This window comes from Suncus etruscus, chromosome 12 (assembly GCF_024139225.1).
Source record: "Suncus etruscus isolate mSunEtr1 chromosome 12, mSunEtr1.pri.cur, whole genome shotgun sequence".
Taxonomy (NCBI): domain Eukaryota; kingdom Metazoa; phylum Chordata; class Mammalia; order Eulipotyphla; family Soricidae; genus Suncus; species Suncus etruscus.
Window position 1 is genome coordinate 63,757,935 of NC_064859.1, and position 27,700 is coordinate 63,785,634.

Below are 27,700 nucleotides of genomic sequence, written 5' to 3' on the forward strand. Positions count from 1 at the left end.
TAGACCCCCAGCTAACATCATGTATGAATGTAAAATCCAAATGTATTAAAGATCTCTATATCAGACCTGATACCATAAAGTATATAGAACAACACGTAGGTAAAACACTTTATGACATTGAGATTAAAGACATCTTCAAGGAGGAAACTGCACTCTCCAAACAAGTGAAAGCAGAGATTAACAGATGGGAATATAATAAACTGAGAAGCTTCTGCACCTCGAAGGAAATAGTCACAGGATACAAGAGCCACCCACTGAGTGGGAGAAACTATTCACCCAATACCCATCAGATAAGGGGCTAATCTCCAAAATATACAAGGCACTGACAGAACTTTACAAGAAAAAAACATCTAACCCCATCAAAAAATGGGAAGAAGAACTGAACAGACACTTTTTAAAAGAAGAAATGCAAATGGCCAAAAGACACATGAAAAGATGCTCAACATCGCTAATAGTCAGGGAGATGCAAATCAAAACAACTATGAGGTACCATCTCACACCCCAGAGATTGGCACACATCACAAAGAATGAGAACAAGCAGTGTTGGCGGGGATGCCGTGAGAAAGGAACTCTTATCCACTGCTGGTGGGAATGCCAACTAGTTCAACCTTTCTGGAGAGCAATATGAAGATTCCTCCAAAAACTGGAAACCGAGCTCCCATATGATCCAGCTATACCACTCCTAGGAATATACCCTAGGAACACAAAAATGCAATACAAAAATCCCTTCCTTACACCTATATTTATTGCAGCACTATTTACCATAGCAAGACTCTGGAAACAACCAAGATGCCCTTCAACAGACGAATGGCTAAAGAAACTGTGGTACATATACACAATGGAATATTATGCAGCCTTCAAGAGAGATGAAGTCATAAAATTTTCCTATACATGATGTACATGGAATCTATTATGCTGAATAAAATAAGTCAGAGGGAAAGAGAGACACAGAATAGTCTCACTCATCTATGGGTTTTAAGAAAAATGAAAGACATTTCTCAACAATTTTCAGAGACAAAAGAGAAAAGAACTGGACTTTACAGCCCACCTCATGAACCTCACCACAAAGAGCGATGAGTTTAGTTAGAGATATAACTACATTGCGAACTATCCTAACAATGAGAATGTATGAGGGAAATAGAAAGCCTTTTTAGAGTACAGGTGGGGGCTGGGAGTGGAGGAGGGATATTTGGGACATTGGTGGTGGGAATGTTGCACTGGTGATGGGGGGGTGTCATCTTATATGACTGAAACCCAACCATAATCATGTTTGTAACCAAGGTGTTTAAATAAAAAAATATTAAAAAAATAAAATAAAAAATTGAAACCCAACCATACCTGGTAGGTGAAGGCTGCAGTCCTCAGACCCAATCAGTACTAATCTCCTATATCTTATTTCTGAAATGGAGCTAAAAGTGGAAATACTTAGAAAGTTCAAGAAGTTCAAAGAAGCAATGGAATGTACTGCTAATAAAACACCGGAGAACATGAAAGCAGGAATGAGAAAAACACAAGTAGAAATGTCTGAAAAATTGAAAAAAATAATGCTTAAAAATATAAATGGAAAACTTGTAAGCAAAATAAAAATTCATAGGAAGGCCTCACTAACTTCACCAATGAGTTCAAAGATGAAGTATAGAAAACCTAAAGGCAACAGCAGAAAATAGAAATAAGACCCCAAATAAACAAACAAATGAAAAATTGTCAAAATAAATGAACACCCTTCTACTGCACTTTTGCTCCAGCCCAGAAAGATGAACCTTGAAGCAAAGACCTTCCCTCAAAAAGACTATAGTGCCCATAGTAATATCAGATAACAAGATTACAGATTTATAAAGGTTTATAAGAGACAGGGAGAGTCATTTCAATAAATGAGGTATATATATATATATATATATATATATATATATATATATATATATTAGGAATAAATCATAACCCTAAACATATATGCATCCATTGAGGTGCCAGAAAATGGTTAAATCAACTGCTAATTATATGGACTTAAAGAAAGACATCAAGGGCAGCATAATCATAATTGGAGACTACAACGCCACTTTATCACCTCTTGATCAATCAACCAGATTAAATCTTAAGGATATACTAGCTATGAAGGAAGAAATAAAAGATAAGTGGTTAGTAGATATATAAAAGGCTTTTGACTAAAAAAAAATAAATATACATTCTTCTCCAAGGTATATGGGACATTCTCCAAAATGGACAACATGCTGGGTCACAAAACATACCTCCATAAAAACAAGAGGATAGAAATTATATCAACTACCTTCTCAGCCATGATGCAATGAAAATAGAAGTGAATTACAGACTTGGAGAAATAACTTTAACACCTATAAATCAATTATCTCACTACTAAAAACAAATGGGTCAGAAAGGAAATCAAAAGATTCTAAGAAACAAGCAAAAATAAGAACACAGACTATTAGAATTTGTGAGACACAGCAAAAATGATATTGAGAGGAAAGTTTGTAACTTTTCAGTATTCATCAGTAAGGAAGGATCTACAAAAATAACTTAACAGCACAGCTTAAAAAACTGAAGAGTGACCAGCAAAATGAGATGACAGCATTCCAGAGTATTGAAATAATAAAACTTAGAGCAGAAATTAATGAATTAGAAACCCCAAAAAAATCTAAAGACAGATGAAAGCAAAAGTTGGTTCTTTGAAAAAATAAACAAGATTGATAAACCAACAGGTAAGATTAGCATGTTGCCCTGGGAGGGGTAATATAATAACTAATAAACTGAATCAGAAATGAAAGGTGTGTATCACAACAGACATATACAGAAATTTCAAGAATAATGAGATTACACTGAGAATCATTATGCTACAAAATGAGAGAGCTCAGAAGAAATGGATAAATTCCCAGGCTTCTATAACCTCTGAAGTTTAAACTAAAGTGATTTGCTAAAGCAGTTTGCACTTTTATGCTATAATACTTTTATGTTATGGGATCCCCCAATCCATAAAGATAGACATTGGTCCAGTCTTCATTAGTAAAACTTTTCAATCATTTTGTAAGGAATGACAAATCAAACATATCACTGGCATCCCCTATAAGCATCAGGGACAAGCCATAGTTGTAAAAACTTACAGAACTCTCAAAAATCAACTATTAAAATATAATAAAAGAAGCATGCTACCACAGAGATATTATCCTTAACATTATTTTCACTAAATTTCTTAAATTTACCCCCAAGGAGAGCCCTATACAGCTGCAGAAAAACATTTTAAGATGTTCAGGTACAAAAAGCAACTAATTCACCTATTTGGGTAAAAATGGATAATGAATGAATTGCTAATAATCTCCTCATTCGAGGAAAAAGATGTGCTTACTTTTCTACAAATTACAATCCTGCCAAGAAACTTTGGGTCCCATATGCCTGTCAGAAGCAGGATTCTCACAAATAAAAAAATAAAAAAAAACTCAGACACAAATGCATAATAAGATGGCAAATCTCTCTTCAGAACCAAAACAGATTACTCAAAAATGAGAACAGGAAATAAACTGTGACCTCAGCAGGTAACCGTGACAATAAGCTGACATCACACAATGAGGCACAGACTCTAGGGACCAATTCCAGAATCTTGATGAACTGGTCATGTTCTCACTGGACCTTATAATTTAGGAAAGACTTATTACATGAACTCAGTGCTACAATGCCTGAATAATATTCCCAGTTTGGTCACTTTTACCAGAACCATTATAAGGAGGACAATAACAGGTAAAACTCATTGGGACATAAAAGCAATTTTGCAGAAGAGTTTGTTAAGATTATAAAAGCTTTGTTGGCAGGACAGCACAGGTATATTAACCCAAAAGACTTTAAGATGACCACTGGAAACATAAATAATCAGTTTGCAGGAGATAGTCAATGGATCCACATGAACTGCTTTTATTCTTGATGGAGGTCTTTATCAGGACTTGAACAAATCTGACATATAGAATAGATAAAGAGGAAAATAGTGATCATCTTGTTGACTCGAAAGCCATAAAACAAGCTTGGCAGCGACATAAGCAGTTTAATGATTTTATTATTGCTACAATTTTTCAAGGCCAGCTTAAATTCACAATTCAATGCCTAATCTACTACCAAGAATCTCAGACATTAGAGATCTTTACTCATTTATCCTTGCTTTTGACAAATAAATGTATGTTGCAAGGTTGCCTTAAAGTGTTTAATAAAAAGAAGCACTGAGTGACAATAATAGGATTTATTGCATCCACTGTGACACAACAGGATACCTTAAACAGGACAGAAAATTGGAAACTACCACCTGTGCTCCTAATACAAGAAATGATTCTTCTATGATGGCAGAAGATGAAAAAGTTAGAGACCTATGTGGACTTTCCTTTAGAAAACCTTGACTTATCACAGTACATTATGAACTGTAAGAACAACCATGTAGAATACAATTTATTCTCTGTTATGAACCTTATGGTGAAATGAATAAGGGTCATTGCACAGTCTATTGTAAAAATACAGCAAGAAAACTTTGTTTTAAATTTGATGATCAAAAATTTTCAGAAAAAGCTAACTCTTTGGCAAAATCTTCAGCAGCTTATATTCTTTTTTTATACTTCAAAAAGAGTTGCTGCAACTAATACAGCTGTTTAAATTAGCTGATGTCTAACTGAATGCTCTTTAGAGAGGTCTATAATATGTTTTAACATTTTACCAACAGGAAAACAGCTGCAGTATGCTGACTTCCACTATAGTGCTCATTTAGAAATGTTTCAGTGTTTAAATTTCTATTCCATTATGTTTATAATAATCTTTTAATTTCTTTGTTAACAGTGATTCGTGGAGTATAGTTTGGATTCTCTAGTTTCACACTACAGTGATATTTTCCATCGGACTCTGAATACAGTTCTCATTATCATCTCTTGACAAATATTTTAAATCATTTATTTGATTATATCTACCTGTGTCTTCTAATGTCTCTCTCCACAGAGATCCTTAGATAAGGCATCTGAATGTCACTTTTTATAGTGCTGATCACCACATCACTTAGTATTCTAGCCTTGAATATTATGATTGTTTTAAGAATTTTCTATGCATGTTCTAAACCTTGAAGCCTTTTTTCAGCAAAGCTCCCCTCTGTCAACTTTGAATACTCCAAGGAACTAGAAAATTTTTACACTTGACATTCCTGGCTTTATACGTTAAAGCACTCTGACCCATTCCATCTGGGTTCATTTTCCTATGGATTGATTCTTTTGTCCATTTATGCGTGAGTATGTGTGTGTTGGTCACCTCTGTGTTTGTTTAATGCCCATTATATTATACATAATATCTGCCTAAAGTATATAGCCCTTCCTTCTTGTATATAGCCATTTCTCTCTCCAGTGTAGAAGATGATGCCACAGCTGCTGCAACAGCTGTACTGGTATTATGGTGCCACTCCAGTGTAAGTTTGAAGGATCAATAAAAATCAGCCCAGATGGACTTGCTGTGGACCAGGGCTCCAATAGCACCATTGGTGTGTGAACTGCTCATGTCTTCTCCAGTGGCTCACCTATCTGCATGAAGGTCTCCTGCAGAGTTATAGCCCTTAGGATGGGCTTGGATGGTGGTGGACACATGGAGGTGCCTTTCTCTGCTATTCCACGCCACGTGGCTCTGCAACCCCCTTCAGCCGGAGGGTATCTGGGTCCAGGAAAGCAGCGGGTAGAAATCTCACTCACAAGCAGGCTTCAGGAAGTATCAGCTTTATTCATGCCCTATCTACCACATGTGTGGTCAATCTTAACCATTTACGCATGCTATCCTTAGCTTGCCCTGCGTCTTAGCTTTTCCAGCCATGTCTCCTCTTGTTACCTCTCCATGCTGGCAAAATCCTTAATCCCCTGCAGTCAAAGGCTTTATCTAGCCTTCCCAAAACCCTTCCCAGGAATGGGAGGGGTCTTGCAGGTAAGATCAAGTTACATAGGAAGAATGGGGGGATGGGGCCACATCTGCCCCTCCCTTAATATAAATGAGTAATAATAATAAGCTTTTGCAATCCTGACTTCGCCCTCAGCCACAGGCGGGTAATATTTCCATAGCAACAATGTAATAAAGTGAAAATTAACATACCAGCCATTTTCAAAAACATAACATTTCTGCAAAATATACCAAACACCTGTATCTTAAAAAAAATGTTTTTTCCAATGCTTTTTACCAAGCACTATCCTGGAACTTCTTTTTGTTCCTATACCTTTAAACTATTTTGGGGGACTTTTTGTTCCTATTAACCTTCCCTACACACAAGCACAAAAGCATAAATGCAGAACATACATTTTAAAAAAACAGGCTAATACATCAAAAATACACAGTAAAACATTATACCATTAAAAACATTAACTATGGAAAACAATAAAGCACATTTAAATCATTAAGAAAATGACTCAAATCAAGAGATACACATGAAGCAAAGTTAGATGCAGGTGGATATAAACTAGATTTTTCAGTTGGGCTAAGCTGTATTACTCCCCTTTTTAAAAATTTTTTACACTACTACCTATTTTTTTACATTACCAACATCAATTGTGAAATTCCTTCACCTAAAACCAAATGTCCAGATGCTGATTTTGTCCCACGCTGCTCTCACCACGTGGTTTCACTGCCATGAAGTTTCAGCCCCCTGCAGACAGGTCTGCTTGTGCCGTTTACCTTTCTGATCTGGAGGGCAGATCCCAGGTTTGCCACTTTTGCCTTTTCCATGCTGTTGTTTTCATGTGGCTTTACCGGAGCAGACCAGAGCTGAGCCGAGCCGAGCCGAGCTGAACAGAGCCGAGCTGCATGCGAGCTATTTGCTGCTTTTTTGCCGCAGGAAGGGCATTCTCTGCTGATCGCAGCTGCCTTTTTTTTCAGGCAGCACTTTGGAAGCCGGCTCTGCTGCCGCAATGCAACTTGTTCGCAGCTTTTTCCACAGGGCACGTCTGGATGTTAAGGAATTCAAAGTGATTAAAAATAAAAGTGCAGTCCAAAATTTCCAAAGTCAAAATCCAAATTCAGGCTGAAGGTCACTCTCAGAAAAATCAGTCTGCTTTTAAAACAGTCTTTTTTCTCCTCCGTTTCCAATCTAGGCTTTTCATCAGTCTTTGAGGAGGCCGAGGTATTTGTTTCTTGTAACAAAGTTTCAGTCCTGGGCCTGGGCCTGGGATGGTTGGTGATACAAGCTTTCACCTCCCCTGTTTTACTCATATTTTTGCCCCAAGAAGGGGTTGCAGCCATCTTTGAACATGGCTTCACATGGCCTAATGCTTTGGGCTGACTCCATCTGAAAAGAGCCAAAATCAAACTGAAGAGCAGAAATCTCACCATAATCGCTGTTTTATTGGGTCCAGGATTCAGATCCATGTTCAGGGCGCCAGATGTAGTTACAACCCTTAGGATGAACTTGGATGGTGGTGGACACATGGAGGTGCCTTTCTCTGCCATCCCAGGCCATCTGGCTCTGCAACCCCCTTCGGCGGGTATCTGGGTCCAGAAAAGTGGCAGGTAGAAATCTCACTTGCAAGCAGGCTTCAGGAAGTATCAGCTTTATTCATGCCCTATCCAGTACAGTCTCCTACTCTGTCATTGCTCTGGCTACTGCTGCTGTCAGAGTCATTTGAGTTATTGAACTGCGAGTAATCCTCAAAGTAATCCTCAAAGCAGGCACACCACTGTTGCTGATTTGTTCTCAATGGTCACTACCACTTCATTTCACCATAGACTGTTGCTCACAACTGGCTTTGACTTTTGAAAGATCCTCAGCTCTAGGTCATTTCCTGATTTGTGACTGCTGCAAGCCATTTTTCCAGACTCCACAAACTGCATTGCCAACTGAAGTTGTGATCTGGAAATTATCCTCTCCTCAGACTATCTCAAGACTTAGGGGATATATAAACCTTCATTGTATACTTCTTTTTTTTTAAATTGTATTAACAACTTTATTGGTGATACAACAATTTTCTTTTTTTTTTCATTGTATACTTCTTAAGTGTATCTCTTCAACATGTATATTCTTTATGGTGCATTTCATTATGTGGTTATAGATTTCCCCCTTCTCTTTAGATTTGTTAGCAGGAATTCTTATATAGTATAAGCAGTACCCTTGAAGTTTTCGTGCTCTTGATAGAACCAGGTTAGGGATTGTTTTGTTTATTATTATTTTCCTCTTAAGCCCAAATAGTATTCTATGGCACCATTTCTTTTGCATCAAAGCATTAAAATAGGAAAATATTAGATACTAAGAGGAGTTATTATCCATTAGGGATAAATTCAGTAATTTCTTGCTACAGGTGGCCTTCCACACTGAACATTTGCCATAGTGATTTTACTTAGGCTTTATTTACTTGGACATTGGCCAATTACACCTGAACCTTGGGTTCAGCACAGTTTTCTGCACTTACACCAGGAATCAACCCTCTACCAGTATGAATCCTGAATCTGTACCAACTGGCCACAGCCTGGGCTTTCTCTCAACATAAAGAAAATTTCTGGCAATCAGAGTCTCTCCCAACTCTGAAGAGGGAAGGGATAGATCCCCTCCTATCAAGACACTCCTATTGAGGATGAGAAGCCCAAGGCCACCTTACAGCTCCTCATGTTGACTTGATCTTCACATCTTTATTTATTTATTTATTTATTTATTTATTTATTTATTTATTTATTTATTTTTGAGTTTTGGGTCACACTCAGAAGCGCTCATGAGTTACTCCTGACTCTATGCTCAGAAATCGCACCTGGCAGGATTGGGGGAACATATGGGATACCGGGATTTGAACCGCCATCCTTCAGCATGCAAGGCAAACTTGCCCTACTTCATGCTATCTCTCTGGCCCCTGATCTTCACATCTTTACATAGGCCAAGCCTAGGTAACCCTGACTTGACAGGAGACCATAAAGGCAGATTGGCCTAGAGAAATTGGATATTGGCTAGAAATGAATGAAACTGTCTTTCACTAACTTGTCCAGGATGGGCTAAAATGTCAACCTGACTATGACTTGGAAATAAGTAATGACTTGCTTTGAAGGTAGATTTCCCTGTCTTCCCACATAACGGTGAGAGGAAACCAGGAGATGCATCAGGACATCCTGACTTTGACATAGGATATGTGCTAGCACCAATATCTCCAATTATTAAAACCTGACAGTAAAAACTAATTGAGGAGAACCTTTCCTGGGACCTAAAGGAAAGGCATTGGGGTTAGACAAATTAGTGTGCCTGGAGCCTTAGAGCAGGATGCTTTGTGTAGAGATACCCTGTTTTTAGGCCAAAAGTTTTTTTCTTTCTATTTTCCCAACTTTTGCTGCACCTATGCAAAATATTGCCTACCTATATCTTTATTTTTTAGTTAGAGACATCAGCCCTTTTCTTAGAACCATGAGATGTGAATTACTTTGTTTTTCTATAAAGTCAACTAAGGGAGATGTTGGATTACTGGGTCATACCCTAATCAGTATTCATACTCCACCCTAGGACATGATCTGGTGATTAAAATATTGGATCCACTCCTACATGATATTTCTTCTCCACCCCAGGATGTGATCTGGTTCTTTCTAATAAAAGCCTAGGTTTCAGGAAAGCAGGGGTTCATTCTTCAGACTTCCTCTACTAAACTGCTTTCCTTCTTAGGAGCAGAAATCTTGTGTGGTAGACTCCTGTCTTGAGTGTTGGAATTCCTGATCCCATTCTTGCACCCTTTCACTGTATGTACTATTTCTTGTATCAACATTTACTTTAAGACCTGCATCTCTCCAGGTCCTAGTTTTGGAGCATGAGGCTTCACTTACAGAGATGAAAGACCTATACAAAGAAAACTACAGAAAACTACGCCAAGAAATAAGAAATATGATGTGCTGGAATGATAGCAAAGATATGAGAAAATAAAAAAAAAAGTTCATCCTCATAGATTGAGAGGCTTAACACATTAAAATGACAATACTGTCAAAAGAATTGTACAGATTCAATATAGTTTCTATAAAGATACCCATGACATCTTTTCAAATAAATAGAACAAACACTTCTGAAATTTATGTGGAAAAATTAAACCTCCACAAATAATTAAAGCTACTTTGGGAAAAAAGAAAATGGTGGTCATCTCCTTTGCCAACTTCAAACTGTACTACAAAGCAGTAGTAATTGAAATGGCATAGTATTAAAATAAAGACAGACTCTCAGTTTTGTGGAATAGAACTGAATCTCCTAAAACAGATTTCCAGGCACATGGTAAGTTAATTTTTGATAAAGGAGAAAAAATGTGGAGTTCAGCGAGGAAAGCCGCTTCAATAAGTGGTGCTGAAAACCTAATTGCTATGTATAAAAAAATGAACTTAGTCCTCTTCCTGGCACCATGAACGAAGATCAAATATAAATGAATTAAAGATCTTCATAGCAGGGCCCGGAGAGATAGCACAGTGGTGTTTGCCTTGCAAGCAGCCGATCTAGGACCAAAGGTGGTTGGTTCAAATCCGGTGTCCCATATGGTCCCCCGTGCCTGCCAGGAGCTATTTCTGAGCAGACAGCCAGGAGTGACCCCTGAGCACTGCCGGGTGTGGCCCAAAAAAAAAAAAAAAAAAAAAAAAAAAGATCTTCATAGCAGACCTAAAAGTACATATAGGAAGACATAGGCAGAACTCTCCATCACATTGAGGATTAAAGGTATCTTCAACAAGGACTTGGATTAGACAAACTATTTTGCCAGATTCTAGAGCTGGTCTTATGCCAGGAAACTTCAGGGGTAGGGTCTCCTTGTATTTAGGCCAAGACTTTTCCTTTCCATGTCACCCATATTTTGGTGAGCCTATGCAAACAGTAATTGCCACTCTAACACCTTTTTTACTTTGCTTCTTTGACTCTAAACCTTAAATTAAAAAAAAAACCTACTTAAACGTTTGAGGTTAACATAAACTAATATGCATATGCATGGAAATGTAAAAAATACTATGCCTTCAATGTTTAAGGAGTTACACAAATATCATGGCTTTAAATTGCTTTGTGTACCACTAAGAAATGTTATAATGTACATCTGGAGACTTGAGGGACAAAGTAATTGTACATGGGTTCTGTTTTGTTTCTTCTTAATGTTCCTTGACTGTATGTTCAAAATTAAGGTGTCAGCAACGGGATTTCTTCTGAGAACTTTGTTTATTGGTGATTGTCCTCCCATGGTAACTTTACCTTGTCCTCATCCTTTGCATCATTGTTCTCATAATTAAAAAATAGTATCTTCAAAGATAAAGCACCAGAGACCAAACAAGTGGAAGAAAGATAAACAAATGGGACTATATTAATTTAAGAAGCTCCTGCACCTCAAAGGAAACAAGAACAGGGGCTGGAGCTATAGGAGAGTGAGTAGGAAGTTGCCTTGCACACCCAACCTGTGTTTAATCCTTGGCATCCTATGTGTTCCCCAAGTCTAACAAAAGTGATTTCTGAATACAGAGCCAGAAGTAATCCCTGAGCACCATCAGATGTGGCCCAAAAACAAAAAAAAAAAAAGGAAATGAGGACCAGGATACAAAGACTACCCACAGAATGGAAAAACTATTATTCACCCTGGGGCCAGAGCAATAGCACAGTCATAGTATGTTCTCCTTGCAAGCGGCAGACCTGGGATGGGCCTGGCATCCTATATGGTCGCCCAAGCCTGCCAGAAGCAATTTCTGAACACTGCCAGGTGTGCCCCTCCCAAATAAATAAATAAATAAAAAGAAAGAAAGAAAGAAAAACTATCCACTCAAAACCCTGACAAGGGGTTACTATCTAAATATAAAGCTCTTGTAGAACATAACAAAAAAAATATCTGGGAGACTAGGGTTACAGGGTCTCAGATGTGTTGTGGTATTAAGAAAGGACAGAACTAATAGCCAAGCCAACGTCAACAGCAATGAAATCATGAGACCCAAATTAAAAAAAAAAAAAATTTAGGGCCCGGAGAGATAGCACAGCGGCGTTTGCCCTGCAAGCAGCCAATCCAGAACCTAAGGTGGTTGGTTCAAATCCCGGTGTCCCATATGGTCCCCCGTGCCTGCCAGGAGCAATTTCTGAGCAGATAGCCAGGAGTGACCACTGAGCACCGCCGGGAGTGGCACAAAAACAACCCCCCAAAAATTTAATGGGCCTATTAATGCTGGCAGGCTGGTCCAGGAAGTGGGATGGACTCTAGAAACATTAGTGGAGGGAGGCTGGCAATGGAGGTGGGATTGTCTTGAAACACTGTATATCTAAAATCAGCTATGATATATAATAAATAATTACAACTGTGTAAATTAAATGATTTAAATTAAAAAAATTAAAAAACCACCTAACCCCATACAAAATGGGGAGAAGTGATGTACATCTTATTTGTATGGCCAAAAGCACATTAAAAATGCCCCACATTATTAATTATGAGAGAGATGAAAATCACAATAACAATGAGATAACATCTCACACTACAGAGACTAGAACACATCAAGAAGAACAAACACAACCAAGGCTGGCATGGATGTGGGGAGAAGAACTGTCATTCACTGCTGGTTAGAATGCAGACTGGATCAGCCTTTTTGGAAAACAATGGACATTCATTGAAAAAACTAGAAATTGAGTTTCCATATAACCCAAATACTGCTCCTTGGGACCCAAAAACAATGCAGAACAGGCATCTTCAGTCCTGTTATTGTGGCACTATATACAATATCCAAAATCTGCAAACAATCCAAGTGTTCAAGAACAGATGAGTGGATAAAGAAATTGTTGTACAGCAACACAATGGAATACTATGCAGTTATTAGGGGAAATGAAGTTATGAAATTTGTTTATACATGGATGGATATGGATAATAATATATACTGGGCAAAATGAGTCAGAAAAAAAAAGAGACAGACATAGAATGATCACACTCATTGTGGGAGTGGGGAGGGGGAGGCATGGGAAAGGCAGAAATTAACTAGGGACATCCATGGTTGTGGTGGGAACTATGGAAGGAATGGGTTTGAGACATTGTGTGATTGAAACTCAATCATGAACCATTTTGTAACTGTTTCTCACAATGATTCAATTAAAAATTTATTTTTTTCAGTGACACTTGTAGGGCCTGAGCGATAGCAGAGTGGTAGGGCATTTGCTTTGCACAAGGATGACCTGGACGGTCCTGAGTTAAATCCCCAGCATCCCAAATAGTCTCCTGGAGCGATTTCTGAGTTCAGATTCATGAGTAATCCCTGAGCACCATCAGGTGTGGCCCAAAGAAACCCAAAAAAGAAAAATAATAATAATAAATGACACAAGTAAATCAGATCCTAGAGATCCTATTTTCAACCTCAGATTCCTTTCAGAAATGTTCCTAGTTGAACTTTCTTGTCTTCATCTTTGATATATATATCAAATATATATATTTATATATATATATATTGTGATCACCTGGGTGTCACAGAGTGGGCCCACAGCATCTCTTCAAATGTGAACCTGAAGTTCAGAGCTTGGACACAGTGGTAGTGTGCTGCACTCATGGTTGGTGAAGTTTACTGAACTGATTCCAGTGGTGGTCAAGGAGCCAGAAAATTCTGGGGATTGAATTCAGGGCCTTTGTATGCAAGGAATGTGATCTATCATTTGATCAACCTCCTCAGTTCCCTAAATTATAAAATAAAATTTAAGTGCAACTACATTTCTTCAGTAGAGCCCTGTGAGACCACTAAGTCTCAGGCATTTGTTGCTTTGATTAGAAGCCACACCCAGGACTTTTACCCCATTCTGTGCTCAGAAATCATTCTTGAAGACCAAATGTGGTGGGTGATACCAAAGGCAGTTTCTCTCTGTCTCTCTCTGTCTCTCTCTCTGTTTCTCTCTATCTCTCTCTCTCTGTCTCTCTGTCTCTCTCTCTATCTCTTTCCTTTTCCTTAAGGAAAAAAACCCTTTATTGGATTTTTGTCTTTTTTACTTCCAATTATTCATTCAAGCTAAACTATCTTCTAGAAAACCATTAACATGACTAATCATTCAAAATCCTAGGGGCTGGGTTGCTCAGTAGGAGAGTGCTGCCTTCTGGCATTAGTTTAATCCCTGAACAAGTGCATGCTAAGAGTAATACTGGCCCCACAGTCTCCACAATCCCCATCACTGCAGCAAAAAGAGCACAAACTCTAGAGCAGTGCAAAAGAATAGGTGAGCACCAAAACTGTGTGAACATTGCAATCAGCATCTAAGCACCACTCCAAAAGATATGATCCTTAATTAAGGCAACAATAAAAGTAAAGAAAGTTTTTTATTTTAAAAGTTACCATAGGGCCCGGAGAGATAGCACAATGGCATTTGCCTTGCAAGCAGCCAATCCAGGACCAAAGGTGGTTGGTTCGAATCCCGGTGTCCCATATTGGTCCCCCGTGCCTGCCAGGAGCTATTTCTGAGCAGACAGCTAGGAGTAACCCCTGAGCAACGCCGGGTGTGGCTCAAAAAAACAAACAAAAAAAAAGTTACCATAAAGGAGACTGCTCCCAAAGGGACCGTTGAGAACCCCTTGGACCAGAATCCTATTTCCCACCACACAGAGAGCCACTGCATGTCAGCTTATACAGAAATAGGAGCTTTTAAGCATTTTCCAGCAAAAGAAAGTGAAGCACTTGAGAAAAGAACAGTTTTCCATATTCTTTTTTTTTAAATATAATTTTTATTTTGATCATTGTGGCTTACATATTGTTGACAATATTATTTTAGGTACATATTTACATAAAATCAAGGGGGATTCCCATCACCAGATTGTCTTCCCTACACCTCCATTTTTGTCCTCCCTCCCATTTCCTCTTCCCTCACCCCCAGGGCAGCTAGAATATGTGGTCCCCTCTCTATCTGACCTACTACTTAGTAGTCTTGCAACTGTTTGGTCTTGATGTCTCCCTTATTTCCCCCTCTAATTGGAGGCAGGACTAGCTAGTTCAAGATGCATGGTTTTGTTTGAAAAAGAGAAAAGTAATAAGCTGGGTAAGAGTCTAATACGCCGAAAATGGGCGGAATCCTTCTAGGGGCTCTCATCAACGCTTTGAGAGATGAAGGAGATAAAGAAGGTGAAACACTCCACCAGTACCAAAAGAAGTGTCAAATATCCAGTGAGGATTCCAGCTATATCGATTAACACCACAAAAAACAAACAAACAAACAAACAAAACAAAGAAAAACAGACAAACAAAAACAAAAAGAAACAAACAAAAACAAATCAAAACAAAAAACGCCATGGTCTTGAAATAAGAAACATGGCATAGCACATAAAGAAAGAAAAGAAAGGAAGAGAAAAAAATAAGTATAACTGGGGACAACAATTTCAATAATCACACCCAAACAGAGAAATCTACCAAAGATAGATAGGTAAATAAAAATAATATTAATAATAAATGAAGATAAAAATAATATATAAAAAAATAACCGAGGTTTTGTGGTTTTTGTATTTTTGTTTTTTCCCTCCTGCCCTGGCACAGTAAATATTGGGGTCATTCGAAGAGGAATTCACTTGGCCTAAGAAATATGGGATTTCTCCGTCCTTGGAGTATATTGTCATGGGATCAACTATAGACTCTGTTCAGGATCATTTACTCTCCCGGTTGTGCTTTTGTGGTGTGTGGAAGACTTCTGCCCTGTCCTGGGTGATACAATCAGACCTCTGTGTCTAGAGGTCTCAGTATCTGCACGGATCCTGAGGTGGGACTTATGATGAAGTCAGTCTTTGTGGTTCTAGAGGTTCTGTTCCCTCAGTGTCATTTTAATCCATCTTCTGTGGTTGGAGATCTTGGTCTTTGTGTTGAACCTAGGATGGCACCTAGGATAGCGTCTTTCTTTGTGCTTCCAGAAGCCCCATTCCGTTACAATTGTCTCTGCTAGACCTTTGGAACTGGGGGTCATAATTATTGTGCAGGTCATAGTTCAAACCCTAAACTAGGGCTTTTTTATTGGTCCCAAGATATATACAGTCTGGTGATGGTTCTAGCAGCCAGTCATCTATAAATCGCGATCTTGGCTTTTGGACCTACCAAAGGGTGGCAAGTCTTCTGGTTTTGTCTTGTCGTTGGCTGGTAAGGTAGGCTAATCTGCTCTAAGGTCAAGTTGTTCACATTTTCCTCGTTGTCAGGATATCATGTTAGAGCTGGCCCTTGTTGGTGACCCCACAGTATTAGGGCTGTCCCAGCTGGGATTTGTTTCTTGCAGCTGTTGTGAAGAACTGTGCCATTTCTATGTCTGGGATCCAGGGTTCAAGGCTGGATGAATGGTATCTAATCACCTGAGGTCTAAGTTGATTCCACATGACATATTTTCAAGGTAGGAGATATCTCTGTAAACAACTATGAGTTCCTATCTCTAGTAGATAAGAGCTCTTTTTTTTTTATATGTAAGATTTCCCCTTTATTTAGTGTGCCTTTGCAGGGAGAAATGGTGCTACATTATATTGTCGGTGTATTTGGGGGTGGACAGAGGGGATAACAGAAACAGGTCACATACCCAAAAACCATAAAAAAAGGAATAAAAATGTATGTGCTCACAAATGTATATGTAGGACAGACATTTAAAAAATAAATTAATTAATTAAAAAAAGAAATAAAATGAGTTAGCGAAGTTTTTAAAGGACCATTTGATATGTAGCATTCTGTATGTTTAAGCTATAGAAAAATTGATTTGACCTCTTTACTCATTGCAATATGATTAATGTGTTTTGGCCAACATATCTATCACTTCAAATAATTTATGGTGGGAATAATTAAGTTCTAGTCTCTTAATGCTTGTAATGTTACATTATTTTTCTACAATTGCTAAATTGTCTAAAGGACTCTCCCAGTTGCAACTTTGAACCTTCGAAAGCATCTCTCTTGGGGCCGGAGAGATAACATGGAGGTAGGGTGTTTGTCTTGCATGCAGAAGAATGGTGGTACAAATCCCGGCATCCCATATGGTCCCCTGAGCCTGCCAGGAGCAATTTCTGAGCACTGTCGGGTGTGACCCCCCAAAAAAACACATCTCTCTTGTCATTTCCTGATCCCAGACCTTCATTATTATTCTCAGAGAAATTATTATTCTTTGATTTTAAGCACTGACTTTTTTTGCTGTTGTTGTTTTGTTTTGGGGCTACACTTGGTGACGCTCAGAGATTACTCCTGGCTACGCACTCAGAAATTGCTCCTGGCTTGGGGGATGATATGGGATACCAGGGGATCGAACTGTGGTTCGTCCTAGGTTAGCGCATGCAAGGCAAACTCCCTACTGCTTGCACCACCTGCTCTGGCCCCTGCACAAACTTGGAGTCATATTTGGAGGTACCTAATTGGCAGCAACAGCAAGGAGCTGTCCTTTATTCACCAAGAGATTAATCTCCGGAGAAATTAATCCTGCCCCCCAAAAACACTAATATAACCACTAAAAATATTATTCTGATCAGGAAGTGCCTATGACCAACCAACCAACCAACCCTACCTGATTTACAATCAGACCTTTTCTCACACAATTCATTTTGCTCCTATTCTTAAAAACAAGTACTGAGGGTTGACTAGACAGCTTAACGAATGCCTCAAACACAAATGACATAGGTGAAAGTAGAGCCAGAAATAGAAATGCAGAGGGAAAGACAAAACATAGAATGAGAAAGGCCACTCAAAAGTTGCCATCAAGGACTGGAGAGATAGTATAGTGATTAAGGTGCTCAATCACTTGCATGCATCTGACCCTGCATCAATCCCTGGCATCCCATATGGTCCCCACAATCTTCTAAGAGTGGCCTCTGAATGCAGAGCCAGGAGTAACCAACCCCTGAGCATCACCAGGTGTTTCCCAAAGGCCAAAAAGAAAAAAGAAACAAATTGCCATCAGTAATTCTCAAAAAATTAGACAGAAATCAGAAAGAGATGCTATTTAAAAAAAAAAAAAGAGGGGGGATCACATATAGATTAAAGCATTTACTTTGCACATGGTCTTATTCCCAGTTTGATCATAAGAACTACATATGATCCCCAAGCCCCACAGGAGTGGTCCTTAAGCAGAGCCGGGAGTAACCCCTGAGCGCCACCTGGTGTGACCCAAAAACAAACAAACAAACAAAACTTAATATAATTACTATCTTTAAGCACCATGGTTAAAATTTTTTTCATGGTTTAGTTTCAGTCATAGACTGTACATAACTGTGGAGTCTGTTAGCAGTTTGTCATATTTGTTCTGTCCCTGGACTGGACGGGTCAACAGCAAGGATGTCGCACAAGAAACAGTCAGATTCATGGGAGAAAAAAGGATGGGGCTGGGGGGTTGAGGCTTCTTGATCTTCTCTGATCCAAGAGGTATCTTGGATGTCTTTACCTCCTAGCTATCTTTTATTAGCCAAAGTTAACAGAACAAAGATAATTCACATGAGGGGTAGAGTTGATGTAATTAAGGGTTAATTTTAATTAAACCTAAGTGGGTCCCTAATAAAGCCTAGATAGGTTTTTACAACTCAAAAATGTGAGAAGAGATAAAGGAAAGCAAGGAGAGAGTTTTTAGAATAGCTACACACCACCCTACATCAGTGCACATTCCACCACCAATATCCCCAATTTCCCTCCCACCCATGTCCCCCCCTGCCTATGTCAGCAGCAGGCATTTTACTCCTCTCTCTTTCTCCTTTTTTGACACTGTGGTTTACACTATTGCTAATGAAGGTATACCGTGCATATCATTTTATTCCCTTTCAGCACCCAGTTCTTGTCCAGAGTGATTAGTTATATCTGTCATAGTTATAGTGAACCATTAACTATCCTAACTGCATTTACCACTCTTTGTGACAAACTTCCTACCATAGACTGGTCCACCTGATCCTCATCTCAATTGTCTCTAAACAGTATTATGACACACTCTTTTATTTTTCTTATCCCACACATTAATGAGATTATTATATGCCAATCCCTCTTCTTCAGATTCATTTCACTCAGAAAAATAATCTCCATTTCCATCCATGTATCAGCAGATTTTAAGACTTCATTTTTTCTAACTGCTGAATAGTATTCCACTGTGTAGATGTACCACTGTTTCTTTAGCAACTCATTTATTCTTGAACTTGTTTCTTGGGTTGTTTCCAGATTCTGTCTTTTGTAGTGCTGCGACAAACATAGGAATGAGAGGGCTTTTCTGTATGGTAGTTTTTTTAGTTTTTGCTAGGGCCTATCCATAGGAGTGAATTTTCTGGATCATATGGAAGCTTGATTTCTAATTTTTTGAATAACATAGGATAGGCAATTTTTAATGAGCAAAAAAAGTTGGGAGGTGAAAGGTGGAGGGACATTTCTTTTTGGAAACAGAGCAAAAGTATAAAAAAAATAAGAATAATAAAATTAGAAGACAAGAGCAGTAGTACCAGTGTCTAAACAAAAGAAATTTCAGATAGAGAATAGTGTCAATACTGAGGAACATAAGTTTCCAGAATAAAAGAACCCTCTACACTATTTTGGGTTTATATTTTTTGTTTGTTTGTTTTTCTTGTTTTGTTTAGGTTTTTATTTTGGCCACATTAAGTACTGCTTAGTAATCTAACTACTTAGTTGTGACCCCCGGGACCCTGCCCACAGGGTGGACTGTGGATTGCGAAGTAATTTGTGGGTCACGAGCGGGATCCGACCTAAAAAGGAGGAAAGAGGCTGGGAAAGAAATGAACTCAAGTCAAGCTTGCTGATCAAGAGCTGAATTTATTAAAGCAAGACAAGCTTATATAGTTCTACAGCATAAGGAAGTAGCTTTCAGTACTTTTCCATGGTATCTATAGAAAAGTAGGGGAATCTTGCAGGATGGACTTTCCAGTTTTACATGGCACATTCTTTCACAATGGTAGCTTAACAAGTTGTGTGATCTTATCTTAGCAACTCGGGCGGTTTACTGGAACATCTTGTGACCTTTGCTAACTGGACTATATGGCTGTTCTTTCCTTTAGGTCCATGGGGAAATGCCACAGTGGCCACCTGTCATGTACACAGGCCTTACGTTTCAGGCATCAGAGACTCCATTTTGCTCTCTAGCTCTAACAGCCTCCAACAGTTCCCCCGTTTCTCTAAAATAAAGAGAGGAGAGAGGAGCGGGTGGAGTGCCTGTCTTAGGTTACTTGGTGTGCTTCCAGGTTTGAACATGACAATTTGTTGTTTCCAATTGAGTATGCAGTGCCGGCGAGAAAAGTTTAGAGAGTCATGTTTGCCCCAAACACTGGCACCAAGCTATCCCCATCTTAAGCACTTCCACAGCCGAGAGAGAAGTGAACGCTTGCGTTTAGCAAGATGCTCAAAATTTTTTTAAAGTCCAGCTGTTGGGACATGTTGTCTCCTAGAGAGTTGAGTTCCAGAGATTGGGGTTCATGCTGGGAGAGCTGTTGATAATGGACTTTGACTGAGTGTTTGGTAGCCTCGTCCACCTGATTTTTAACAAAACTGGTAAAATGGCGAAACGCCCATGGACCAAAAGAAATGAGCAAGACAAATCCTACAAATGGTCCCAGCAAACTAGGCAACAATGTTGACAACCAGGGAGAGGTTGAAAACCAGTTTTTGAACCAAGATTCATCTTTATCTTTCTTTTTCTTTGTTTCTTCCAAGCTTTGTTCTACTCTTCTAATACTATCTCTGACTAAACCTGATTTATCTTTAAAAAAGCAACATTCTTCCTTTAAAGCAGCACATACCCCCCCTCCCGCAGAAAGGCAAGATCTAAGCCGCGGCGATTTTGCTGTACTACTTTAGCAAGAGAGCCAACAGTTTCAGTAAGATATTTTAAACCTTCCTCCAGTTCCTAGACATCTCTATCAATAGCACGTGTAAGCTGATTAAAATGACTTTGTGAAGTGATTAAAGAAGCAATACCAGTTCCTGCTCCAGCAAAACCCAAACTTAAAACAATAACAAGAGTAATTGCAGTGATAGGTTCACACTTATGTCTAGACATAGTAATTTTCTTATCCCATAGCAAATCATCAACAGGTCTAATGGTTAATCTAGGCATAAACAAAGCTAAAACAAAATAATCATGATAAGCAAGAAATATTTCAGTAACAATATGGGGAGAAGGTCCAGTGGAGCAAACAAAATAAGTGGAGTTGAGGGATTCAATGAAAATGGAAGAGTTGTTAACCACAATGGTTTGATTGCAAATGTCTGATAGTTGGACAGGGGGGTGCATATCGAGGCTGCATCGCGAAGCCAGTCCAGAGCAAGTAGCCTTGCAGAAATAGACCCTAAAAAAGAATCTCCTAATAATCTCTTATTGGATAATTGTCAGGACTCCAAAAGCCTTTCCAAAGGATTCTACCCCATTCTTGTTAATGCCCACCCCCCGCTGATGAAACTTTAGATCTTCAAGATATTCAAACCCTAGAAGATGAAGCTGCATCCTATGATCACCGTCATTCCCCGTTAGAACAGCCCCCACGCTGGGCGCCACTTGCGACCCCCCCCCCCCGGGACCCTGCCCACAGGGTGGACTGAGGATCGCGAAGTAATTCGTGGGTCACGAGCGGGATCCGACCTAAAAAGGAGGAAAGAGGCTGGGAAAGAAATGAACTCAAGTCAAGCTTGCTGATCAAGAGCTGAATTTATTAAAGCAAGACAAGCTTATATAGTTCTACAGCATAAGGAAGTAGCTTTCAGTACTTTTCCATGGTATCTATAGAAAAGTAGGGGAGTCTTGCAGGATGGACTTTCCAGTTTTACATGGCACAAACATTCTTTCACAATGGTAGCTTAACAAGTTGTGTGATCTTATCTTAGCAACTTGGGCGGTTTACTGGAACATCTTGTGACCTTTGCTAACTGAACTATATGGCTGTTCTTTCTTTTAGGTCCATGGGGAAATGCCACAGTGGCCACCTGTCATGTACACAGGCCTTAAGTTTCAGGCATCAGAGACTCCATTTTGCTCTCTAGCTCTAACAGCCTCCAACACTTAGTACTAATTACTCCTCTGTTCTCAGGATTCACATCTGACCGAATCAAGGTGCAGGCGGCCAAGGGTAGGGATTGTCAAGTCCTCACAAAAAGGCAAGCACATTAACCCCAGTGCTATCTCTCCAAATTATCAGTATGCTGAAAGAAAAAGACACCCACACATATCACACTTCTGCAGGCATCACACCATCATATGATTCTATAATGCTAGTATCAAGCCTGCCAGGAGCAATTTCTGAGACAGGAATAATTCCTGGGTGCTACTGGGTGTGGCCCAAAAACAAACAAACAAAGAAAAAAGTAATTCCTAGAATGGAATTTTAAAAAATAAGTCACACAAGTCAAACCACAAAAGGAGTCAGATTTACTGATAATAATGCTGGATACTAGAAACAATGGCATGAGACCTTTGAAAAATCACATAAAACTCCAAGATTTGATTTCCTGGTATCTTTTCACAGAAAACCATTAGAAGAGTGTTCTGATGATCTATGCCTATGTTACAATGTACCTCAAAAGTTATAGCTTAAAATTGCAATGTGTGATTATCCAGTGCTTCCACTCTTTCCATTGGTAACTTGGACACACTGAATTAAGCAAGATGAACTTATCTAAACTTTTCAGGGTCCATGATCTCAGTTGGGATAACTTGATGCACTTAAACTGCAGTGATCAAGAATGTTCAGTGTATCTCATTCTTTTCACTTGTGACCACTCTGTGCACCTCCTAGCTTGAGCTTTTTTCGTGGTAGCTATTGCCTAGCAGTACTTTTTAAGTGAAGATAGGAAGTGGAAGATTTTGGTATTTTTAGACCTAAACCTAAAGACAAGCACACTTCCTCTTGGCACATTCTCTTGAACATCATCATAAAGCTTCAAGTTCTTGAGAGGAAATACAAGCTACATCTCTCAATAGCAGCAGCATTGAAGAACTATGACCATATCTAATCTCTATGGAAGGTAACAAAGCTGGATAAAACAGTGGTTTGATCATGAAGGTGCAAAGGAAATTCCTAAGGTGATGATAAAAGAGAACTGAGAAGTGCCTCACCAGACTGACCCCAGAAGGAGCTCGTCAGAAGTGATGTGTCCCTGGTAAGAATTGAATGGGGGGAGCTATAAATATAAAATTGCCTGATAGATTTGACCAGACTGAAAAGAGCTTAGTTGTTCTTTCCAAGAGGAGGGTGACCAGGAAGTTAGGTGATGTATAGAGTAGCTAGGAAAAATTAATAAAAGGGAAATTGTTATCTGTAGTGAAATCAAAACTAAAAATCAGTGGTAGCTAAGACTAACAAAGAATATTTCCACCAGTGTGATGATGTAAATTCTGGATCTGATTTTAGAATTCTAAAGCTGGTTTTTTGATTTGGGAAGAATAAGGAGAGTTCTCATTTTCTACAAAAATGGCTTTCTATAAAGTTATTATGGAGATCACAGAGAAGGCTCAAAGAGTTGAGTCCATGGATGGCACATAAAAGACCCAGGTTTGATCCCAGCACTCCACTGTTCCCCAAATACAGTGGCAACCTCAAGCACAGAGCCAGGGTAGCCCCCCTAGCATTGCTAGATATGACCAAGAAAAAAAAAAAGACAAGTTTAAGTGGTAAAACATTTTATGGAAAGTTACCACAATATCTTGGATCAGCAGTAGAAGAAACTTTGGAGATTTCCTTATTATTTGTGTTCTACAATGAAAATGTAATCAAATACTTGCACATAGAAATAAGTTTGAGGGGAATTATAGCTATGAAAAAGTTAAGGAGAGAAATTTGCATTGCTCCAAAGAAGGAGAGAAAGGGTGGGTGAAGAATCCAAGAGATAGTACAGCACTTGCCTTACATGAGACCAACCCCAGTTTGATCCCTGGCACCCCATGTGACCTCCCATTACTGAGAGTGACCTCTGAACAAAGCTAGGAGTAAGCCCAGAACATCACTGGATGTGGCCCCAAACCCATAAACAAAAAACAAAAAAAAAGAAGAAGAAGAGGAGGGAACCAGTCAGGTTCAGAGTTGTAGAGGACAGGAAGGAAGTCTGATGTAAGAGAGTAGAGGGCTTGGATGACAGGAGAAGTCCAATGTTTTTCAGGTAATATGGTCATACCTATCCAGCACAGAGCCACTTAGCAATCAGACCCTGGGAGCTTTTGTTAGTCAAAAAATAAACTCAGGGGCTGGCGAGGTGGCGCTAGAGGTAAGGTGTCTGCCTTGCAAGCGCTAGCCAAGGATCAGGACCGCGGTTCGATCCCCCGGCGTCCCATATGGTCCCCCCAAGCCAGGGGCAATTTCTGAGCCTTAGCCAGGAGTAACCCCTGAGCATTAAATGTGTGTGGCCCGAAAAACCTAAATAAATAAATAAATAAATAAATAAATAAATAAATAAACTCAGCACATTTCAAAAACTCATCTCCTCCCTACAAGGCCCAAGAGGAACTTTAAGTCTCACAACAAAACCAACAAACAGATCCTCTGCTGACCTGCGGCCCAGCACAGCAAAGACCCTCTGCCAGCCAGGGCACTCCCAGAGTCTGGGGTTCTCTCCCAGAATAGGACCAGGAGGATGTAGCTGTCACACTAGTATCTGGAAGAAGGGTGAGCCAGAGAAGGAGAGGCAAATTCATGTCCATTCCACAGCTGAGGGTGACCGAGAGCCACTTGTCAGGAGGAAACCTTCAGGTGCCTGGAACACTGCACAAGCTCCATTCTTTCAAAATAGTAACTATTTGCTAAGCTCCTGGCTGAGCTTTTATGTCCTAAGAGGACCTGATCCTGTAGGAAGTTCCCACTCTACATACACAGTATCCTCAACATTGCCATAGAAACCCTCCCTCCCACCCCCAACACACACACACACACACACACACACACACACACACACACACACACACACACTTCAAGGGTCTGGTGAGGGAAGCGATGAAAATTGTGTTTCTAGTCTGCTATGGAGCTTGACAGAATGTTAAAGCCTCAAAGAATCAGGATCGCTGCTTTCTCACACAGAAAGATTAAATCTGATAATACAATGTGAACTTTCAAATTAAGATAAAAATGTTTCTAAGTGGAGGGAAAATGGTAATGAAGGTAATAAGATTCTTTCCATGAATGAGTACATTGTCAAATTATAAAATCAAAAAACAATATTAAGACCGGAGAGATTTTTGGGGGGTCACACTTAGCAGCGCTCAGGGGTTACTCCAGGCTTCAGGCTCAGAAATCGGTTGTGGCAGGCTTAGAAAACCATATGGGATGCCGGGGTCGAACCCAGGTCCGTCCCAGGTCGGCAGCTAGTAAGGCAAACGCCCTACCGCTGTGCTGTCACTCCAGCACCACCTCCAACCCCAAATTTTTTTTTTTAGTTTTTGGACCATACCCAGTGACGCTCATGGGTTACTCCTGGCTATGCGCTCAGAAATCACTCCTGGCTTGGGGGACCATATAGAACGCCCGGGGATAGAATCATAGTCCATCCGAGGCTATTGCCAGCAAGGCAGACAGACACCTTACAGCTTGCACCACCGCTCCAAAGCCCCAAAAATAAATGTATTTTTAAATAAATAAATTAGGGAAGAGGGGGTTTTAATTTTGCATTTTTACAAATCCCTTGCATGTCTATCTTAATAGGCAGACCCTTCTATCTGCTCTGTATTCACGTCGTCCTTGGAAACTACTATTGCATTAGGAAACGAGAATAGAAGGAAAGAGAATAATTTAAATTAAAAAAAAAAAAAAGGACGTTTTTAAACTTGTAAGTCACCTGAATCCTCTCTCCCCGTGGCAGAACGGGTGCCTCCAGTGAAGGGAACCCCCGCTTCTGTTGCAAGAAATAAAACTCACTTTTACTCACTCCTCGGTTCCCCGCCCAGCTCATTCCTGAGACAAAGACTGACGGAGAACGTGGAGCCAAGACCCCACTTGAGCGCTACTAAACCCGCTGCCCACTCCTCTGGCTGCCGTGGAACCCAACGACTCCCCCCCGGAGCCTCCCAACTCCGCTTTGCTGCTGCCCCTCCGCGCACACCTGGCAGCGGGTTCGGGGCGGAACGCACAGATGCGCCCCGGGCGCGGCCAGACCTTCCCGGCGCCCGCCAACCCGGAGCTCCACGCAGGTTGTCCAGAACCGGACGGTCCTGCTCCCAGCCCGGCCCGGCCCGGCTCCAAACCCTGCAAGCCATCAGGTCGCCGCGCACAACCCAGCACCCTTGCGCTTCTATCCTGTCCCGGCGCTCCAGGAGCGGGGATCCCAAGAGAGAAGCACTCGGGACACTGGGGCTCCTTGCAACCCAGACTCCAGGCCCACTTGAGCCCACGGCTACGGAGACACACACCCCCCAGGCACCCCGCCTTGGATCACCAGGTTTGGGGAGCTAAGGGACTGGGCTGCCACGGTGCGCCGGGGACTGCAGCCAGCGCAGGGTACCTCTGCCTGAAGAGCGGACAGTCCCCCAGGAGCTTGCTCAGCTCTTTCTGGAGGGTCCAGTGCTCGCCGTTTAAGTAACGTTGCAGGGAAGAGTCCTCGAGTCCCAGGTCGAGCTCCGGCTCCATCGTGCTTCTTCGCAGGTGTTCGCGTCCCAGTCCCAACCTGTCGTTGTCCTACCTGCCAGTCTGGGCTCACGCGCTCTTCTTATGCCCACTCGGTCAGGCCGGTCTCCTCCCTTCTCCCTTGTCCGGCCCTTCCCTCTCTCTCTCTCTCTCCTCCTCCTTGTTGGTTCTCCCGCTGCCCGCTGCCCACTACTCGGATACTGGCCGGCTTACAAACTCCAGCTGGAGTCTCTTTCAGCCCTTAGTTTAGAGAAACCTAGTGCCTTGCCCTGGAATTCTGAATTCTGCCTTTATCCATTCATACCTGGTGTCTGTGCTAGAGTTCTACAAGAAGCAAGTAGCAAGGGTTGAGCATGCCTGGGGGGCCTACCTGTGTGGGGCTGAGAGATTTTGCTCCCCGACCTGCCTTGACAATTGTTTTTGCTGGATTCCCAAGAACCAGATTATTTGCAGTTCAACCCAAACCTGTGAGATCCCCAAAGCATTAAAGTATTACTTTAACAAATTATAGTGATTATATTACTATGATTTGTGAGAGCCATCAAAGTAGCTGGGGAATAGACAGAACCAGGCAATGACTATGATTCTTTCTTTTATTGTGTCAATCAAGTTCGGAATGAGGTACATACAGCCTAGGTGGCAAGTATTTCTCCCATTTCTCAAGCTAACTCTCCCTATCTCATTGATTACCTTCCTTTTTTTTTCTTTCTCTTCTTTATTAATAACTTTATTTAAACACCAAGGTTACAGGGTTGTTCATAATACAGTAGTTTTTATCCACAGTTGTTCATGATTTTCAGTCATACAAAGTTTAACACTCTTCACCAGTGCATATTTCTGCCACCAGTATCCCCAGTTTTCCTTCTCCCTTCCTGACTCTAAGTCAGACCTTTTTTCTCTTTGTGTCTCTGTCCCTCTGTTTCTGTCTCTTTCTCTTTCTCCCTCTCTCTCTCTCTCCCCTCTTTTTATTTTCAAGCACTGTGCAATATTGTTCCTTGGGGGTATCAGGCACATCATTTGGGAGGGGTGCGGGAGGCCAAACCCGGTGACGCTCAGGGGTTACTCCTGGCTATGCACTCAGAAATCACTCCTGGCTTGGGGAAACCATATGGGATGCCGTGGTCTGTCCTAGGTTAGGTCATGCAACACAGACCACTTGCACCAACGCTACGACCCCGAGGTACATCATTTTATCTCTTTTCAGAATCCAATTTTTGTCCAGAGTGATCATTTCCAACTGTCATCTTTATAGTGGCTCCTTC

At 40.5% G+C, this 27,700-nt stretch overlaps 1 protein-coding gene across 1 annotated transcript in view; it reads right to left on the reverse strand.

Annotated features, from left to right (window-relative positions):
• ACOXL (acyl-CoA oxidase like) overlaps positions 1–26,441 on the reverse strand; it is a 424,916-nt gene extending 398,475 nt beyond the window's left edge. The window contains 1 exon segment of the mRNA XM_049784649.1: positions 26,317–26,441. Within this exon segment, the coding sequence (XP_049640606.1) occupies positions 26,317–26,441 (125 nt within the window).
• Between the last annotated feature and the right edge of the window lie 1,259 nt (positions 26,442–27,700).